General features: G+C 36.3%; 1 protein-coding gene across 3 annotated transcripts in view; it reads left to right on the forward strand.

Moving 5' to 3' along the window:
• The window catches only part of LOC118745524, a 418,331-nt gene that overhangs the window by 289,276 nt on the left and 110,166 nt on the right, over positions 1 to 18,889 (forward strand). The window contains exon 4 of one of the 3 annotated variants that reach the window (XM_036478971.1): positions 5,248 to 5,683. The exons of 1 other annotated variant lie outside the window; for it this stretch is intronic. In XM_036478971.1, the coding sequence (XP_036334864.1) occupies positions 5,248 to 5,332 (85 nt within the window). In that variant the 3' untranslated portion in view covers positions 5,333 to 5,683. Of the gene's footprint in view, positions 1 to 5,247; positions 5,684 to 18,889 lie in introns of those variants that run through there. One more of the 3 variants, XM_036478972.1, reaches the window with a different exon arrangement.

The raw sequence follows: 18,889 nt of genomic DNA on the forward strand, positions 1-18,889 counted from the left end.
CGTCACAGTTCAAAATGCTTATCGTAACTTTTTTAAAAAGAAAGTTCGACCAGATTAGTAGACATTGGCGTCGCTACCTTCTATATATATAATACTACCAATAAAAAATTGTAGTTTTTAACAAGTTACAGATATGAGCAATTTTAAAAATTTAATTGCTTTCGAGTCCCGCGTTTCTGTTCCGCACTTTTCTCACCAAACTCAAATTTCATATACATATACAAGGTGAATTCATTTCAGCTGATGTTAAGTTATAAACAGAACGAAATCGCTAAGCGAATTTCGACGAACAGATCTTAGCCGTCGGGTGATATTTGCCGCAACATTTCGCCCAGTAAAACAGAACCGAAACGAAATTCGCATAAATTAAAAATATAAAAATACAAAACTGAAAAGATGAATCCCCAAACTTTCCCATTCTGTTTCTTCCTGATAACACAGTGCTACAAAAAGAAGTCATGAAATACACCCGAAACAAATCCTAGTGTAGGTTGTAGGTATGGTCGGGTACAACATGAAAGTAGGTCCCGTATAGTTTATACCAAAAAACAATATTATTTTCGTACTTGATGCACTTATCTATTAATAGCTTGACTATTTTCCAACTACTTGACTGATCTCGACCAAATTTGATATACACATGGATATTCACACCGTATCGATTTTCCTTGAAATCGGACAAACATTACTCCCCCTGAAATATAGCTGGCCTTGCGTTTTTTGAAATTACCGCTATGTGGGGCACGTGGGTTTTGTCTTATTTCAAAAAAATTCCACGCGGTGCTTAAGGAGACCAAGCTCAATGCGTATATCATATTTGGTCGAGATCGGTCAAGTAGTTTTTGAGATACGCATATATGATATATTTTATTAAAAAATTTTATACAAAACAATTATGAGGTGGGTTTTATCGAAGGCTGAGGTAGCTCAGCCGCTCCAGGGTTGAGTGGAGGTCCCACTAACCCCCACTGAATAAAATAAACACTGTAGTTAAATATAGCGAACACAACCACACACACACGCGGCCGTTCGGCCAGGCTGCCGGTACCCTGACGTCCACGAAGAGACTGGAGAGAGAGAGCGACTAACTGGTCGGCGTCGTGGCTCAGAGAGCGGAGACTGTCTAGTGGCTAGTGACGGTGGTGGTGATGTTGAGAGCAGTGACGGTGAGAGCGGTGATGGTTCGGTGATTAATAACAGTGAGAGCGGTGGCGAGCGTGATGATGGTAAATGCCCACAGCACGGGTACTGCAGCCAATGAGAGCGACGATGCTGATCGTGACGGCAGTAACAGTCCCTTTAGTAGTTATAACAACGGGCCTCTGATGAGTAACGGCGGTGACAGCGGCCCTGGATGGCGATGATGCTAGCGGCAGACTGCAAGTAGCGGTCCTCGGTAGCGGTTTGGCCTAGGGGCGGCAATGATATTGGCGGCCCAATGGTGAGGAAGGCGGGAGTCCGGCCCTAATGAAGGACGACGGTGCCCTGGATGGCGATGATGTTGCTAGCGGCCCTGAAAGGTGGCGGCTCTTGGTGTTGCTTTCGGCCTGGGGCGGCAGCGATGCTTAGTGGCGGCCCGATGATGAGGAAGATGGCCACTCGGCCTTAAGAAGCGGTGATAATGATGACGGCCCTGGATGGTGAAGATGTTGCTAGCGGTCCTCCTTAATGACAGTCGGTGGCGGTTCCTCGTTGTAGTCTTGGCCCAGGGCGGCACTTCATATTGGCGGTCTGAAACGGTCACGGAAGTCACCTACGGAAGATACGGAAGCTGGTCGTCAATATGTTCCCACAAACCACCAACCTGTCCCGTAGGCAGGGCCAGGGGCGCTCGAGGTTACACGGCCTAATCCGTCCCGATGCGCTCCGTGCCTACCTACGGCAGCTTGGTCAGTCTGTACTCCCCATGTGCAGAGCCAGGGGCACTCGAGGTTACACGGCCTAAGCCGTCCCGATGCGCCCCGTGCTTACCCATTGGGGTGAGACGGTACGTATTCAATCGTGGTGGCTTGAAATTGTGGGGCGGTTTTATCCACCGCACAATGCCTGCTCGCCACGCGGTATCTAAGTGGGCAGGAGAGTTCGTCTGTGCGAGGGGTATTCCCGATTTCACAGGCCCCCCTCAACCTCTCGGCCTTTCCCGCAGGACAAGCCAGGGCGCTCGAGGTTACACGGCCTAAGCCGTCCCGATGCGCTCCGTGCTTACCTACGGAAGCTGGTGCTGGCTGAGTTGGCGTTAATCAACTTAAATCGGTTGTTGGATAAGCAGGTTGAGAAGCGAATGAAGATCGTGATTTTTGGCATGTTTGAGCAACGAATTCTCGCGGAGTATTGGTGTGTACGAATGCTTTGCACTTTTGCGTGCTTCCCTTTGGTTGTTCATACGTATGGGTGTATGTATGTATGGGTGTATGTATGTATGGTTGTATGTATTCATGTAGATCTGTATGTATGTATATAAATATGTAGCGTATGTATGGCTGGATGTGGATATGTATGTACGTATGTATGTACTTGTGGGTTTTATGTATGCATGTACGTCAGTGTAGCGTAGGGGAGCTACATTACACAATTTTTATGCTTAAGAGCCACTGTGTATATAAATTTTGCGTAAATAATGATGAACTCCTTAGCCACACTGCTCAAAAATTCTGCACGTCCGGTACACACATATATAAATTCAAGGCCGTATTTTTGCTTAAATTGCTTAACTTCGACAATTTTTATGAAATTGGATTGGATGAGGTATCAGTTTCTTTGAAAATAAATGTTTTTTTTTTGATAAATACCACATGTTTCGCAACTTTCATAGACATTTTTGAAATTAGCGATGATCAAAGTTCAAAAAAGGAAGAAAAATATGGGCTCATTAAAATTTAACCGATGAAAACTCCCAACAAGCTAGGTCTAACAATACATTGTTAGACATCGTTTTAAAGGTATATAAATCCTATTTTCAAAACTTGTTCGATTTTTAAAATCGGATGAAAACTGGTCAAGCTATTAATAGATAAGTACATCAAGAACGAAACTAACGGTTGTTTGGGTATAAGAAAAAATGGAAGGTTCAGGAATTACACGGGACCTATTTTCAGGGTTGACAGGTAATAAGACCAACGGAAATAAGGTAAATTGACTTTATTTCCCACCCTGGTGCGAACTAAAGTCAATTGACGTTATAATCTTTTTAAAAGCGAAATAAAATCCATTGACATTATTGCTCTTTCAAACATTAAATTTGCTTAGCTTCGCGGCGGCCGGCGGCCGGCGTCCGCGCGCCACACCACGTCACGCTACGATATAAAAATCCACCTAAGATTTAACTGTCATCAGTGATATTAATGCTACCTTATATAACGCTTGACTGAAGAATTTACCATATTATAAATTGGAAACCAGAAGTAATATATCAGTGATGACAGGTAATAAGTCCCAGATGGTTTCTAAAATCACAAATTACTTTTTGTGCAAATTGCAGATAGAGGGTATTAATGAATTTAAGCCCTCGATATTTCACATATTTATATTTGCAAGTTATTGGAAGCATTCTGCTGTGTTTTGGCAACAACTTGTCTGCACTAAAAAAGCATATCATTTGTGTTTCAAATGTGTGAAAACCAAAAACCAATCAATTAACTTACATGATCTCGGTTCCGATATTAAATAATCAATAATTGTTTATACCCGCATTTTGGCACATTGGCTTGTTGAATGTGCCATCTAATAAATAAAATGTCGTCGTTCTCCTTAGCTGCTTTTAAATGATGTCACAAATTGCTGGCGGAGACATGAATACAGTGTAAGAAAATTCCTATTTTATAATTGTTTCCTTATAGAAAGGTTGGTTTCTTTTCCACCTTAGACATTCCGAGTTCGTTCAAAATCTTCTAATTTAAAACACATGATTCTTTCAGTGCTCCTCCGGGGTTTTTGGACATGGACTGTTTCTTCAATTTAATAGTGTTCGCTTTATTTTTGTGGAAACGAAACATGTTTTGCCAGTTCTGGATCATTTCTATACTCTTTCTTCAAATATTTCTCGTATTCCAGCTGCGTTTTGCGTTTGGTTTTTCGCATCGTGTTTTTACTATATTCGTAATTTTAAACTTTTTAATGAAATCAATTGGTGGTAGTTCATGATTGTGTGTGGATTAATAGCACCACACTGAGGATTTGGCAATAACCTTTCACCTATTAAAAAACAACACTTAGGGGCAATGTTTATTGTAAGAACAACATTTTTTTCTATGAATCGATATACTTTAAGCATTGTTGACGCTATTTCAATTTGAATGAGGAAATAGCGTCAATGACTTTATTTCCAAATTTTTGTAGACTTTATTTCGCTTTTGAAAAGGTAATAATGTCAATTGACTCTATTTCGCACCAGGGTGGGAAATAAAGTCAACTGACCTTATTGCCGTTGATCTTGTTACCTGTCACTATTTTCAGGTTATACTCGAACATACCTACAACATACACTTTTTTTGTAGCACCGTGTAATTATCTGCTAGAAAAGTGAAGAAACAAAGGTATTTTTTCTCTGTTCTCGCCGAATTTGGCCTTTGCTTTGGTTTTGTGCAATCTTATATACAGCAGTGTGTTTAAATTTTGACTGCGAACTTACTTCCGACGAAGTTCGCTCAGCGATTTTATTCTGTTTATACTTTTATTAGAAGAGCTGATATCAGTGTTGCCACAAAGACTTTTAATTTTTTACCAAACCTCTAAAAAAAATTATCAAATTTTTATGAGCATAATATTCTAAAAATATCGGAAATTATATTCAACAATTTTTATTGAGCTTGAGGCCGTTTTTAATGAAAAACTACTGTGGAAAAGCAACAACAATTTGAACAAATCGTAGAAGTGATAGTTATTTCGGAAATCACCGCATTTCCTCATCAAATTGGAAATTATTTTAATGAAGGAAATTTTTGCACATGCGTTAAGGCGCCTGGTGTTAGCAGTCGCGGCTGAACAATTAGAATACCAGAAAAATATGTATTTGAACACAGCCAAAGCGAAATGCGAAGTTAGCGGCATTTCGTGGCGCTAGATTTAGTTCTATCGCTTCGCCTTTAAAATTTTAGAAGAAAAAAACATACAAAACGAATTATTTTTGTTGGTTGAAAAATACAGGGATCGATTCTTTAAATCTGGCTTAAAATAAATTAATTTATAATGATTTCTCCTTGTTTTTCATATATAGTTGTTATCATTTCATCATTTGTAAATAAGGTTTAGTTTTTCAGAATATGGTCACCTAAATTATAAATGCGACGAAATGGGATCAGCTGCTTTCGATACCGCTCTAATTCAGTTGAAGTAAGCAAAATATCAAATATTTTGTTTCAAGCATATGAAAGGTAAAAACATGGCTGCGCTCCACAACAAGCGTAAATCAACTTAACGGTAATAATTTTTATAAATTATCAGTTGAATTTCTTATAAAATTTAGGTTTATGCATCTTAAGCGTGCATCGAAATTTTGTTTTAGAGAATCAATGTGACATAATTGAAAAAACGAATGACCGGTTTGCTGAGCAACCGAGACGATTGCTTTTAAATAATTCTGTAAAACAAATCAGCAAGTACATAAGTATGTATGTATTAACTTTACATTTATTAATTTTTTATAAGCCTGTTATACATATTTTTGTAGTAAGAAAAGAGTAGTCATATTTCGTGTTAATATTTTTCTATTTATATGAAAAGAAGTTAATAAAATGTAAGATTAGTACTCCACTCTGCCTAGTAAAAATAAACTAAATTGATATTTTTTATTAGTTACACTGAGATTTTGCCGGATAACCGGATTCCGGATACCATGTAAAAATATGAGCCGGATTCGGATATCCGGTAGACTTCTGACCTTAATAAATTTAACAATATTGTTATATTAGGCTTTTTTTTGTTTAGAAACATAATTATGACCAGATTATTTGCTTTTTCGAGATGAACTATCCAATACAAAATTAGGAACACAAAATTGTTTCTTTTAAAACCAAGTTATAAAATAATTCTGTATTAAAAAGATTTTTTTTACAACTATGTTTGAGTACGGACGTCATATTTATTCGCTCCATAAAAAATCATATTTATCGTGTAGCTAAATATAGTTAACCATCAAAAGATACACTAAACTATTATTCGAGTTTTGTGTCGTCACGAACTGCCCTCAGCAGTATAAAAAATCAAAACGTGATAGCGAAAAATACCTCAAAAAATAATAAGACATTGTGTGTATCAAAATAAATAAATTACTGTTTACATACGAAAAAATGCGTGTGTAACACCGTACACATGATAGAAGTGAAACTTCTTAAAAAAGGTGTGAGTACCAGGTACCTACTCACGAAATTGGATGTGTAAACATATGTTTACGTTTCCGCAAACCATTAGGCGATTGAGTTACATACATAGGTTTGGTTAGAAATCGAACAATAATTTCATTTCATCTTATTAATTTTCTGATATACATATAATTTATTTATTCATTTTCCGGACCGAGTTGTAATGGAAGTAATAAATGAAAATGTTTATAATGCAATCAATAGATCCTTACGAACTCGCCATTACCAAGCCACTAAGTAACGTAGGCACTTTTGTTTGCAAATGCATTTATTTAAGTTGAAAGAAGACAAATTCCTTTGTTCGGAATTTATTCTTACTCGCTTTCTATCTTCCAAGGCGAATTCATATATTCTTATCACCAATTCATATATTCATGTGGTAGCAAGTGTATAAAAACATATAATTACCTTATAAATTAAAAGCATAAGTACAGGTAGACCTCGCTTAACACGGGGGTTACGTTCCCGTATAAAACCGTGTTAAACGAAACCGTGTTAAGTGAAACAAGAAACCAGTACAAAAAGTAGGGTTCCGTTCCAGGATATCAAAAAATACATCAAAAGCCGTTTTTTTTACTCTTTATTAATTTTAATTGTAGTTATAACTAAAAAAATAAACAAAAATTGATTTTCATTCTAAAGTTTACTTGTTTGTATGATTAAAAAAATTAACAAACTTAAAAAAATAAAGTAACTAAAGGAATTCAAAATTTATCAAAATACAATCATGCTATTCAAATCTGTTCTTCATCGCTGCTTATGGTCAATCGTGCGCGCTTTTGAGGTGCATCCATTTGGGGCTGTTTTTTAAAAAAATCTGTTAGTTTTGACTGTTTGTTTGACAGTTTTTTATAAATTTGTTTGTATGGTAACATACAATTTTCAAGTTCTCTTTTAAACTTTAATCGCCTTTCAGCAGAAGGATCGGCATTTAAAAAAAACGACTCCAAGTTTTTGGCTAGACTCATTCCCTTTTGAAGATCCTTAACCGTTAATTCATGAGTTTCGCTATCGTCTTCAGTGTCGCTGCTATCAGAATTTTGCTTATTAGGACTTTCCGATATGATTTGAATTAAATCGGAATCTTCTAATTCGGTTTCCTGCAGTAGATCTTGTAAATCTTCTGCCACCATATCATTAAATCCTTCACCGTCGATTAAGTGTGCAATTGCTAAGATTTCGGTAAGTCCGTTTTCTTCAGATGCTACCCCTGTTTCTTCTTACACATCCACAGACGGCAATATTTTATTCCAGCATCCACTTAATGTTGACTTTTTCAGCTCCTTTAATGATTTCGCTATTATTTGGATACAGTCTTTGATTGTCTTCCAAGCGCTTGTTAAATCCACAGATGACGACTCTGTTAAATTTAAAATCCACTGCAAAGACCTTCGGATATAATACATTTTGAATGTGTAAATTATCCCTTGATCCATTGGCTGCAACAGTGACGTGGTATTAGGTGGCATGGACATAATTTTGACATTAGGATGAGTCAAATTTTGTGGATGACCTGGAACGTTATCTAAAAGCAACAAAGCTTTGAAGTCCGAATTCCTCTTCTTTAAATATTTCTCAACTTCTATAACAAAGCAATTATAAAACCAATCACTGAAAATATCTCTGGTAACCCAAGCCTTCGAATTTGCTCTCCAGTAAACTGGCAATGAATTCTTGTCTGTGTTTTTGAGCGCACGAGGATTTAGTGACTTATAAATTAGCAATGGTTTGACTAAACAATCACCGGATGCATTTCCGCACAAAAGCAGAGTTATTCGGTCCTTGGATACCTTATATCCAGGTGCACTCCTTGCATCTTTTGAAATAAAAGTTCTGTCCGGCATTTTTTTCCACCAAAGTCCATTTTCATCAGCATTAAAAACTTGATCCCTTACATATCCTTGGTCGTCAATATATTTTTGAATTTCTTTTGGGAATGTGTTAGCAGCTTCCACATCAGCCGAAGCTGACTGTCCTTGAACTTTTAAGCTATGAATAGCAAATCGTTTTTTGAAGTGCTCAAACCAGCCATTACTTGCAGTAAATTCTGCGGATACAGAAGGCTCTCCACTCTTTTTGAGGTTTTCATAAATGCTCAGAGCTTTTTCTTTGATGATGTGTTTGCTTAAAGGAATTCGCTTTTGGCAGTTATCTTCAATCCAAATATTAAGCGCCTATTCCATTTTTTCCATTATTGGTGGGCGTAGTCGATTGGAATATTTTATGGAGGTTAAGGAGCCATCAGCAACTGATTTTCTTATGGCCGACTCATTTTTCTTTATGGCCCGCACTGAAGCTTCATTTATCTTTAAGTTTTTTGCGACAGCAGCAATTTTTTCTCCTTGGCATAAACGATCCAAAATTATAATTTTTGTTTCCAAAGAAAACAAATTTATAAATTAAGACTTCAAAATTAAATAAGGAATTCTGAAACATATTCTACATACCTATTGAATTGAAATTATTTACTTATCTCACTTAATCAAATGTATGAGCATGTGTTCAGTTATATCCACAGAAGACACTTACATACTGAGCAAACCTGCCAAATTTGTTTGTAACATCGCGTTGCTAGACTTAATTCGGGGAATTCCTGATATCATTGCATATTCAAACACAAACGATGTATAAAAAGCTGCATTGAACAATTCAACAATTATGTAACTCATTTCTTCTCGCTCTCTCTCACAACATTTCATATTATGACCTACGAGTTTTATATGAATTCATAATGTTTGTCGGTAAAAGAGGTCTGCTTCTACTCCAGCAAAATATGTTATACCATTTAGCAGTAGATGGCGTTCAAATTTCGACTTAGAACTAAAAAATATCAGTTAAAATATGAATGTTTTTTTTTTTTTAATAAATGTATTTTAATGCACACACAACAAGTGCAAATATTTTTTGACTTAAAAAAAAAAAAAAAAATCTGGAACCGTGTTAGAACGAGGCCATTTAGCGTGTTAAACGAAAAATGATCACAAAACGTAAACCGTGTTAGAGCGAGGCCGTGTTATAAGAAGTACGTGTTAAGCGAGGTCTACCTGTATCACATGTATGCGTAGTCCAATTCACGAAATCATTTCATCGATCTGAGTAAAAACTAAGTGCATACTCTATTTCGCGTTAATTGAAATCATGAAATGTTGTTCATTCATTCAGTTTCTACTCAAACGCTTGAAATGATTTCATGAATTTGACTACGCATAATGGTAGTAAATGACAGACTGAATTACAACAAACACATCCTTTTGACATAATGCAAGCCGAAAACTTTGGTTCTAATCAATCCGCAATTAAGTTGGACGTTTTGCCCACAAACATTGCAATTTTGCGAGCAGTCTCATTGTAAAATATCATTTTTCCAATTTCATAGTTTCGGCTTACATTTATAAAATTCAACGAAAGCACGTACCTATTTCGGCTGACTTATCCATTTTCGGTTATTTAGTGTACAAAATAAACGCAAATTAAATGAGTTTGTACAACATGGCCATTAATGTAGCGATAAGTTGTACAACTTGCCAGAAAATCCAAATTTTTTGATCTTTCATACAACCAAGACATAAATTCGACAGGCCCTCAAACGGTGCAATCTAGAGCAAAACAACACCAAGTTGAACCAACGGTCGCTACGTTTATGGCTTTCTTTAAGAAACATCGGGCGAAAATTTCAACTGCTCCTGTTACACTATCTTATATAAGTTGGCCTTGCTATCATCCTCACATATGGTCATCAGAGTATACCAACGAAGGACGAGTTAATACAAGGAGATAGCGAGACCACAAAACTACTCTAGAAAATTACACGCACAATGACAAACATGAACAAATGTACAACAAACACATAATTTTTGACTATCAGTACAGTTCGCATTTATATCAACGAGCAGCTTATTAGATTTGTTTTCGTTTGTACTACATATGTGCATATATACATGTGCACAAACATATGTGCATACACAAACATATGTACATACATACAAATATATATACAACTATTCAAACATATTTATACATACATGAAAACATTGCTGTCCATAAGTACATATGTACATATGCCCATCGGTACATCAACGAAGCCGTTTGCTTCATCATCATACAAACATATGTACATATGTACTAATGGATGTAGTTACGCGAAGCACGCTTGCATCATTTAAGCTGATGCCACATAAAACGTTTGCTTCGCTTTACGTGACAGATTCGCTTTGACAGCTAAGATGAATTGTATGAAAATGCACAAAGCATGCCACATAGATCATTGAAGCTGCAGCGCGAAGCGAAAAGATGGCCAACTCCCATCTTTTTGCGCGCTTTGACAATCAGCCGGTTTAATATTTATTTTGTTTCGTCCAAATACGAGTATTCATGCTGAAACATAAAACTCAATTACATTGCTGATAATTTTAAAGCAAAATATCTTAAATCCACAGCAATTTTGACGAGTAAAAAAGCAGTGCAAAATTGATTTCTTGGCGTTCATTGTGGCATACCTTTTGCGTCTGGCGCTTTGCTGGCAAATTTATAAATGTCACGCAAAGCTACAAAGTTTTATCTGGCATCAGCATTATACATATATTGCTTGGTAGCGGCAGAGCTGAAATGCGCAATGAGTTCGTTCATACATACATATATATGTATACATACATACGCGCATTCAAACATACATATATACATATTAAAGTCCAGCGCAAGTGTATTTGCCGCATTTCGTTCAATAAGTACTCCTTGCATTGTACTCTACTCCCAACACATTGTTACTCTTTTTCCGCATACATACAGTACTTGGCGTTGAGAGAGTACCCTGCAAAAATCGCGAATACTCCATGCATGCGTGTAAAGAGTACTCCCTAAGGACCAAAGAGTATTCCTAAATTAACCACAATTCATATAAAAAATATGGTCCAATTAACATTGCGATGTCCTAGGGCAGGACCATATACTCCATCCCTGCATTACATCAGAGTAGCACAAAACTACTCCAACATATTAACAATGGCATTGTTGTTATATTTTTTCGTTTATACACGCTTTTGTTCTTCACTTCTCAAATGCTTTTTCGAAATTAATAAGAACCAAGAGAAAAATTAAAAATTACATGTTGCCTCTGACGGCATTCGAACCCGAACATGCTGGGAGCTAAGAACTAACAGCGAGCATCTCTACACGTTCAGCTACAGCCAGACATGCAAATGTGCTTTCAAATGCTCAACTTCAATCACATTTCGTTAAAACTTTTGTAAGTACTCCAATTTACCACAAATAGACTACATGGTCCAACGATTTTGGCAGGGTAAATACTTGACGTACTTGCTATTACCCCACCAAAGTAGGTACTCTACTTTCTCTCATCGCGTACGAGAGATATTTGCTGCTGCCAAAAGGGAGTAGCAAATCTACTCTCTGTATACTTGTAGTACTGTAAGTACTTGCGTATTAAATTTCAATTCTGGTTGTTAGCCTACTAAGGTAAGGATGTAAGGAAATGTTTACGGCCCTATTTATAAAAAATAATGTGGATTTAGACAGCTGTTTAATGTGACATTTTCAGAAAACTTTTGTATTCAAGCAGCTTTTTAAATCTATGTATGTACTTATATTTTTATGAAAGTATTATTTCTCGTTTCTAATTTTCTAAATATTTATTTGCAGTCATTAACCAACAAATAAGTTGTCAAAAACAACAAATTAAGCAATTAGTGGTAAATCAAAATTATGAAAACTGCCGCCGGTAGCGACGAGATGTACGAGCATTTTTTTCTTAAGAGCTGCTTACTGATTTAAGAAATAAAAGCAACTTTTTTTTCATTTATTGTGCGTAATTTTACATGAATTTTAAATTTTTCTTGAGAGCCTTTACAAATAAAAAATAATTCGAAATATGTATATATGTACATTAGACTGCATCACTCCCCATACAAAGAAAAATCGGTACTATTTTTCCATTGGAATTATAAAATCTACTATATTTTAAGACGTCCACCAAAATATTTTGGAAAAATATTAAGATTTAATTGAGATTTAATTTGAAAATACCTCCAAAAATTGTTTTTTTTATGAATACAAATAGTTTCTTAAAGATTTTTTTTGAAAAAATCCCATTAAATGACAAAACGGTTTAAGCTTAAAATATTTCCCTAAAAATATAAAAAAAAAATTAAAAATTGATGATGTTGTTTTTAACATTTTTCAAAGATTGGTACAAGAAAAACTTTAATAACTGAACCTAAACTCTTCCGACTTAGACTTAAGAGGTGTCATTGGAAAGATATTTTCTCACCCTTTTCATTTATTTGCTAATAAACTTATTCAAAGGATGGAAGAGAAAGGTAGGAGAGACGAACCTCATTCAAAGTTGAATTAAGACGTTTTGGTATTCGAAAAAAAGATGGGACACGAATGACGTTTCTTTTGGCCATAAATAAAACGGTGTAAAAATACATTTCTACTGAAATCCCATAAGTCTACACCAGAACATTTTTGGCCCAGTTATTCCAGTTTTAGGTAAATCAATCTTTGCAAAAAGAAAAAAAACAGCATCAAAAATCTCATTCTTACGATTCCGCTGAAAAGATTTTTAAATATTTTTATGCAGATTTTTTAAGCTTATTTTAATTTGTCGTCTGAGGGGACTTTTTTCAAAAAGTTCTTTAAGAAACTATTTTTATTCATAAAAAAAACTTCATTTTTGGAGGTATTTTCAAATCGGTCCAGCTCACTTAAATCTTAATATTTTTACGAAATATTTTGGTGGACGTCTTGAAATATAATAAATTTAGTATCCCGGCGGAAAAACCGCAACTTTTTTTGGTTATGCAGTCTAATGTACATACATACGCAGCCATATAACTTGATTTCAAAAGAAACGAATTTTCATTGGGCACGTTCAGAAGGCGCAACAGCTCAGTAACTGGTGCGATTGCACCTTCTGAACGCGTTGTTGTGTACTTCTGATCAACTGAATAGTTGCGTGTTAGATGATCGTAATATTTTTCTGATCAATTGAGACAACATATTGAGAGTTGAATTTGACAGCTAATGTATCAAGTCGTTCAGAAGAGGCATAACGATCAATGATTTTTTTTTAGCAACGGTTGCGCTCAACTGCCGCGCCTTCTGAACCTACCCATTGATAGCTTTTTTTTTATAACACTGTGCGACACCTCAAATCAGTATTGAGTAAAACCAAATGCAAGAGATAGTTTTTGAATTTCATTGCGTTTTTTTTAATAAATACAAAAACTAGAGGTGTATGAATAGCGCAAGAAAAACTTTATCCGATTTTTTTAAATCGAAACTAAATTTTTACATATGTACATGCATACATAAATATATTTAACATGAATTTGAAATTTTCACATCAATTTGCGCAATCTTCAAACCCATGGTTTCAATTGTACGCATTTCGTCAGGGTTTTCCCCACAACTTAGTTTTTCTGCAGTGAAGCGACAGAGAAAGCGACGAGAAAAAAATATATGCGGGCACTTATATATGTATCTATTAGGTATGTAAATTTTCGGGGTTTTGGCGATCCCGGGATTTTCGGGATCTGAAAATACAATCCCGGGATCCCGGGATTGTCCCGAAATTCAGGTAAAAGTGCAACACATCTGTGATCATCCTATTATAGTATTTTAAATCAGATTGATATAACAAAAAAAAAGTACAATTTATTGTAATTCATTTACATATTTATTAAGGCGATAAATCAGTATTTTCAATCAACAAAAAACCAACATAAAATTTGACAAACATTTATGTATGTATGTACATATCCTCATTAATTTATAACATAGTTTTTGTACTACAAGTACAAATGCATATACGGTCACTCCGAGAAATATTTTGCATAGATTTTTTTTTGCAATATTCAGAATATTTTTCATGGTATTTTTTTTTGTTAATTTAAAAAAATATATACGTATGTGCAATTTTGAAGTTGCCAAACCATCCCGTTGACATTTTATATATTTTTTTTTGCCACAAAAAAATTCAAAAATCAAGGGAGTTTTTAGCAACTTTAAAATTGCACTTTATTGTATTAAATTGAATGGGCTATAAAACTGCATAATAGAATTTTTTTTTAAGTTACGGTTAAAAAGTTTGATATTTTTATGATAATTTGGTGAACTTAAACCAACTTTCTCTAAAGTGTGAAATTTTGATTTACATGATTTTTCTTGTAAAATGAGCTATATATTTTTTTTAATTAACAAAAAAATACCATGAAAAATATTTTGAATATTGCAAAAAAATCGATGCAAAATATTTTTGTAAGTGACTGTACTTGGTACAGCAGTAACTGCCTATGTAACTATATAAAATTTTTTAAATCACTGTTTGAGATCAATTTAAGATATTATCAGTATATTTAAGTAATAATAAAAAAGTTAACACATTTAAGTAAAAAATAAATACGTAAGTGCTTCACCTATTCCATTTTGAGCGAAGCAAAATTATTCCTTCTTTTGATGGAAATGCGATCTTAAAGAAATTATAGCATTAAGGGTTGCAAAAAATTCTTGTTTTGCCCTTGAGAGGGGATATTTGTGATAAAAATTTAATTGGCTAACAAAAAAATTGTTTCCAGCAATCCCGGGATTTAACTCGACTAATCCCGGGATATTCGGGTCTTAAAAAAGACAGGGATCCCGACATCCCGGGAGCCCGTGATTGACATCCCTAGTATCTATGCACATACGTATCCATGAACGAACGAATAAAGATCACCCAGCACGGCGTGCGAGAAAAAAGTTATTTTTTTGCAGTGACGTCATTTTTTCGCCGCCATGTGAATGAAACGGAATGAAACCTGTGTGTGAATGAAAGAACCGATTAAAAAATTATGTCATAAACTATTGTTTTTTTTTTCTCAAATGCAATTACAAATACACGGTTGCCGTGCTGGGTGATCTTGGTAGTTGGTTCATGATACGAATCTATGCACACACATACATATGTACTTAGGTTTGTATGTATGTATATCAGCATTTTAGTTGAAAGTACGTTTTGCTCGTCGCTCTCTTCATCGCTCCACTACATTCCTGTCCTTAGTTTTATTCAAATACCACAAATGTATGTTTTCTTCGAAAATACTCAAGTACTACCAGTAAAGTACTCTACTGTCAAATACCTTTTTCTCGCAGTAGTTGCGGAAGGCAAAGTAAATACTCTAAGCGTCTTGCTATTGATCGGTAGTTTACGTACGCTTGCAGAAACTGGTTTATGCTTACTCACACTTGATCCGAACGATGACAGTAAAGGAGGGAAAGTATTTGCACGGCGATCGGATGTCTTGTTAGGCCGTTTAAATGGAATTGCGCAGGAGTTTAATACATACATATGTAGGTACTCGTACCCGTCATGCGTCACTTTATTTCTTTTTTCCCCTTCCCTGTACTACCTATATCTTAGAAGTTTCACTTCAAAAAAAACGGTAGTTAAGTGAGAGATGAGTGTCCAAGGCGCTCCCCTACAAGAGCGCAGGCACTCAATCCAAAGCGCAAACAAGAGAAATGCATATTTGACAATTACTGCATGCAGCCCAAAAACAACGCTAAAGAAAACTCTTATACTGCTAGCACACCCTCACAAACACCAGATGCAGCCAATCAAAGAGCACCATCTTGCTCTCCAGCAGTCATCAATGCGGACAACAAAGTACCCTGCAGTAAAATTTAGAGACAGTATGTTAAAGCGCTAGTTCCGCTCTATACATTTCAGAACTATCTCCGAACTAGTGCAAAACGGCTGCAGGAAGAGACAGATGCATGCAGGCTTTACGTGATTACCTGCCAAAAGGCTTTAATCACGGTGCCCGCATTTGTCACAACGGATTAATTTTTGCATTAATCACTGCCCTGAACTGCAAGCACTTCAGTACCAATTGGCAGTATGTGCTGGACACACTTACCACCTTGGTAGGGCCGAAGCCTACCTAAACCTCTGACGTTCTCTGGATCACGACATCCGGTTGCAATGCAACTCCACATTGAACCATTGCTGGTTCTACCCGCATTTAGGTATTAAACCACAGCCACCACGATACTCCCCAAAGGGGCCGTACCCATGAACAGACCGGAGTAATGCTCGCCGGCGAGATTTGCTCGACTGGCTCAACTCACCCTGACCCACTTAACTGACTCAGCCCACACTAGAACGACTTACACGACTACTACACTCCACATTCATACTCCGTCTTGCTCGTCTCACAAGTCTAATCGCCTCGCCCGTGGGCACCCTCCACATTCTCCAGGAGAGGTGACACCACTCGCTCAGCTTTCGCAACGGATCGAATTGATGAACTTGCGCACAACTTTTTTAACATTTTCCAGCGGTTTCCACCAGTTTCCACATTTCCTTCGATTTCAACTTTTAATCAACTTATTTTCACCCTTTCTAGTCGTGTAAGCCAGTGCTTGCCTTGCCAGCCTTGCAAGCCATGTTTGTGTCGCCAGTTTTGCTCGTCTCGCCGACGAACACACTCCGGGGGCATCTGTTCCCCGTGGCACCATTTTTAAAGTCTTTGGTATGACTCTCGAAAGCCGTAGACTTCTTCCAGTTGAGCCTCCACCGACTCAGGACTGGTAGCCTTTAACTGGGGTAGACGGGTTTGTCAAGCCCGTACCCTGGAAATACCAAAGCCCCCTGTCTTCCCTCCTGTTTTCTCAAACCGGGCTTGGGACTGTCTAAGGCACAGTGTGCAGGAAGGGACAGTTGAAACTTTACGTGTGGTAGTTACGCTCTGTTGAGAATTAAATGCACAAATTCTCACTTCTCGTACAATACTAAAATAGCTCAGCGGGAAGACCTCCGACTCCAACATCGTTGGTCGCGAGTTCTAATCGCGGTGGAGGCAGTTGTGATTTTCTGATTTAATAAATTTAAATTGTTGAGTTCCGCTTAATTAGAAAAAATTAAGAAATTAGAGAAATTTAATATAAATAAAATAATAGAATAAAAAAATAAATAAAATGCAATCTATAAAAGAACAGAAAAAATTAAAAGATATCAGAAAATCTGATAATCAAAATTTTTTTCATAAAAAACCTATTGCAGATCTGTCCAAAACGGAAAAAGTTCAGAAAACAAAAAATATCCAGTAATTTGGTTTAAAAATGTTTTCCCATAAAAAACTTATTGGTATGATACTAAGTATCCAGAATGGGAAGCCCGAGGTGGAAAAGCGATTCTCATTCGTAACAGAATAAAGCACTATGAATTAGAACCGCAAGGTGACGGGTTCATTCATAATACTGCAATACACATTGATGACCACTTGGGTGACCTTACTGTATCTGCTATATACTGCCCCCCTCGTCATAACATAACGGAAAAACAATTTGATGACTTTTTCCTAAAGTTTGGCAGAAGATTTATTGTAGCAGGAGACTACAATGCCAAACATACATTCTGGGGGTTTGGATTGATTACGCCAAAGGGTAGAAATCTATATAAAGTAATCCAGAACAGAGGATTTGACGTATTGTCTACTGGTCAGCCAACGTATTGGTCTTCTGACCCCAAAAAAAAACGATCTTATTGACTTTGGTGTAACAAAGGGTATTGCGCGACACCAAGTTAATACAGAAGCATTATTTGATCTCTCTTCAGATCATTCTTCCTGCCTCGTAACATTATCAATGTTTCTTAACTATGAAGAAAAATAAAAAAATTTTACAAATAAGCACACAAACTGGTTAAAATACAAAAAGTATGTCAGTTCGCACATTGACCCGCAAATTCTTATTCGGACCAAGAATGATATCGGCAGGACAGCTGAAACTCTCACTGATGTAATAGTTAAGGCTGCAGAAATTGCAACACCAAATCCTTCTATTAAAACTTATTAACTTAACAAGTAAAAAGCGCAAATTAAGAAGAGAATGGCAAAGAATTTGCTCTCCTAAGCTTAAACAGGAGCTGAATGTGTGTGCAAAGGAATAACGTATCTTGTTGCAGGCAGAAAAAGACAGAAGTACGCAGTCGATCCGCCAGTCCTTGTCTGCCTCGAAACAGACTGACTACTCCCTTTGGCGAACGGAAGCTGGGCGAGGAATGATGAGGATAAAGCAAACGCTTTCGCCTGTCATTTTTCACAAGTCTAAAAATAAAGATTTAATTAACACCATTGTTCATGACATTCAGAAGAATAAAGCGCCTGGTTACGATAGGATTACAGGTGAAATGATAAAAGAGCTTCCACTAACTGCAGTATGTTTTTTATTGCATATTTTTAATAACATGCTTAAGTTGGGTCACTTCCAGACTTATGGAAACTTTCAGAAATAATTAAGGTGCCAACTCCAGGCAAGGATCCGACGGTAGTAAATTCATATCGGCCCATTAGCTTGATTTCTGTATTTTCCAAAATATTTGAAACACTTCTATTGAAAGAAATACAACCTTCTCTAACAAGTAACCAAATAATACCACCACATCAGTTTGGTTTTCGTGAAAAACATGGAACTGTAGAACAAGTTCATAGAATTGTTTCTTGTATTAGAAAAGCCTTCGAAGGGAAGCAATA

This window comes from Rhagoletis pomonella, unplaced genomic scaffold (assembly GCF_013731165.1).
Source record: "Rhagoletis pomonella isolate Grant_MI unplaced genomic scaffold, Rhpom_1.0 Rhpom_scaffold_00009, whole genome shotgun sequence".
In the NCBI taxonomy this organism is placed as follows: Eukaryota; Metazoa; Arthropoda; class Insecta; order Diptera; family Tephritidae; genus Rhagoletis; species Rhagoletis pomonella.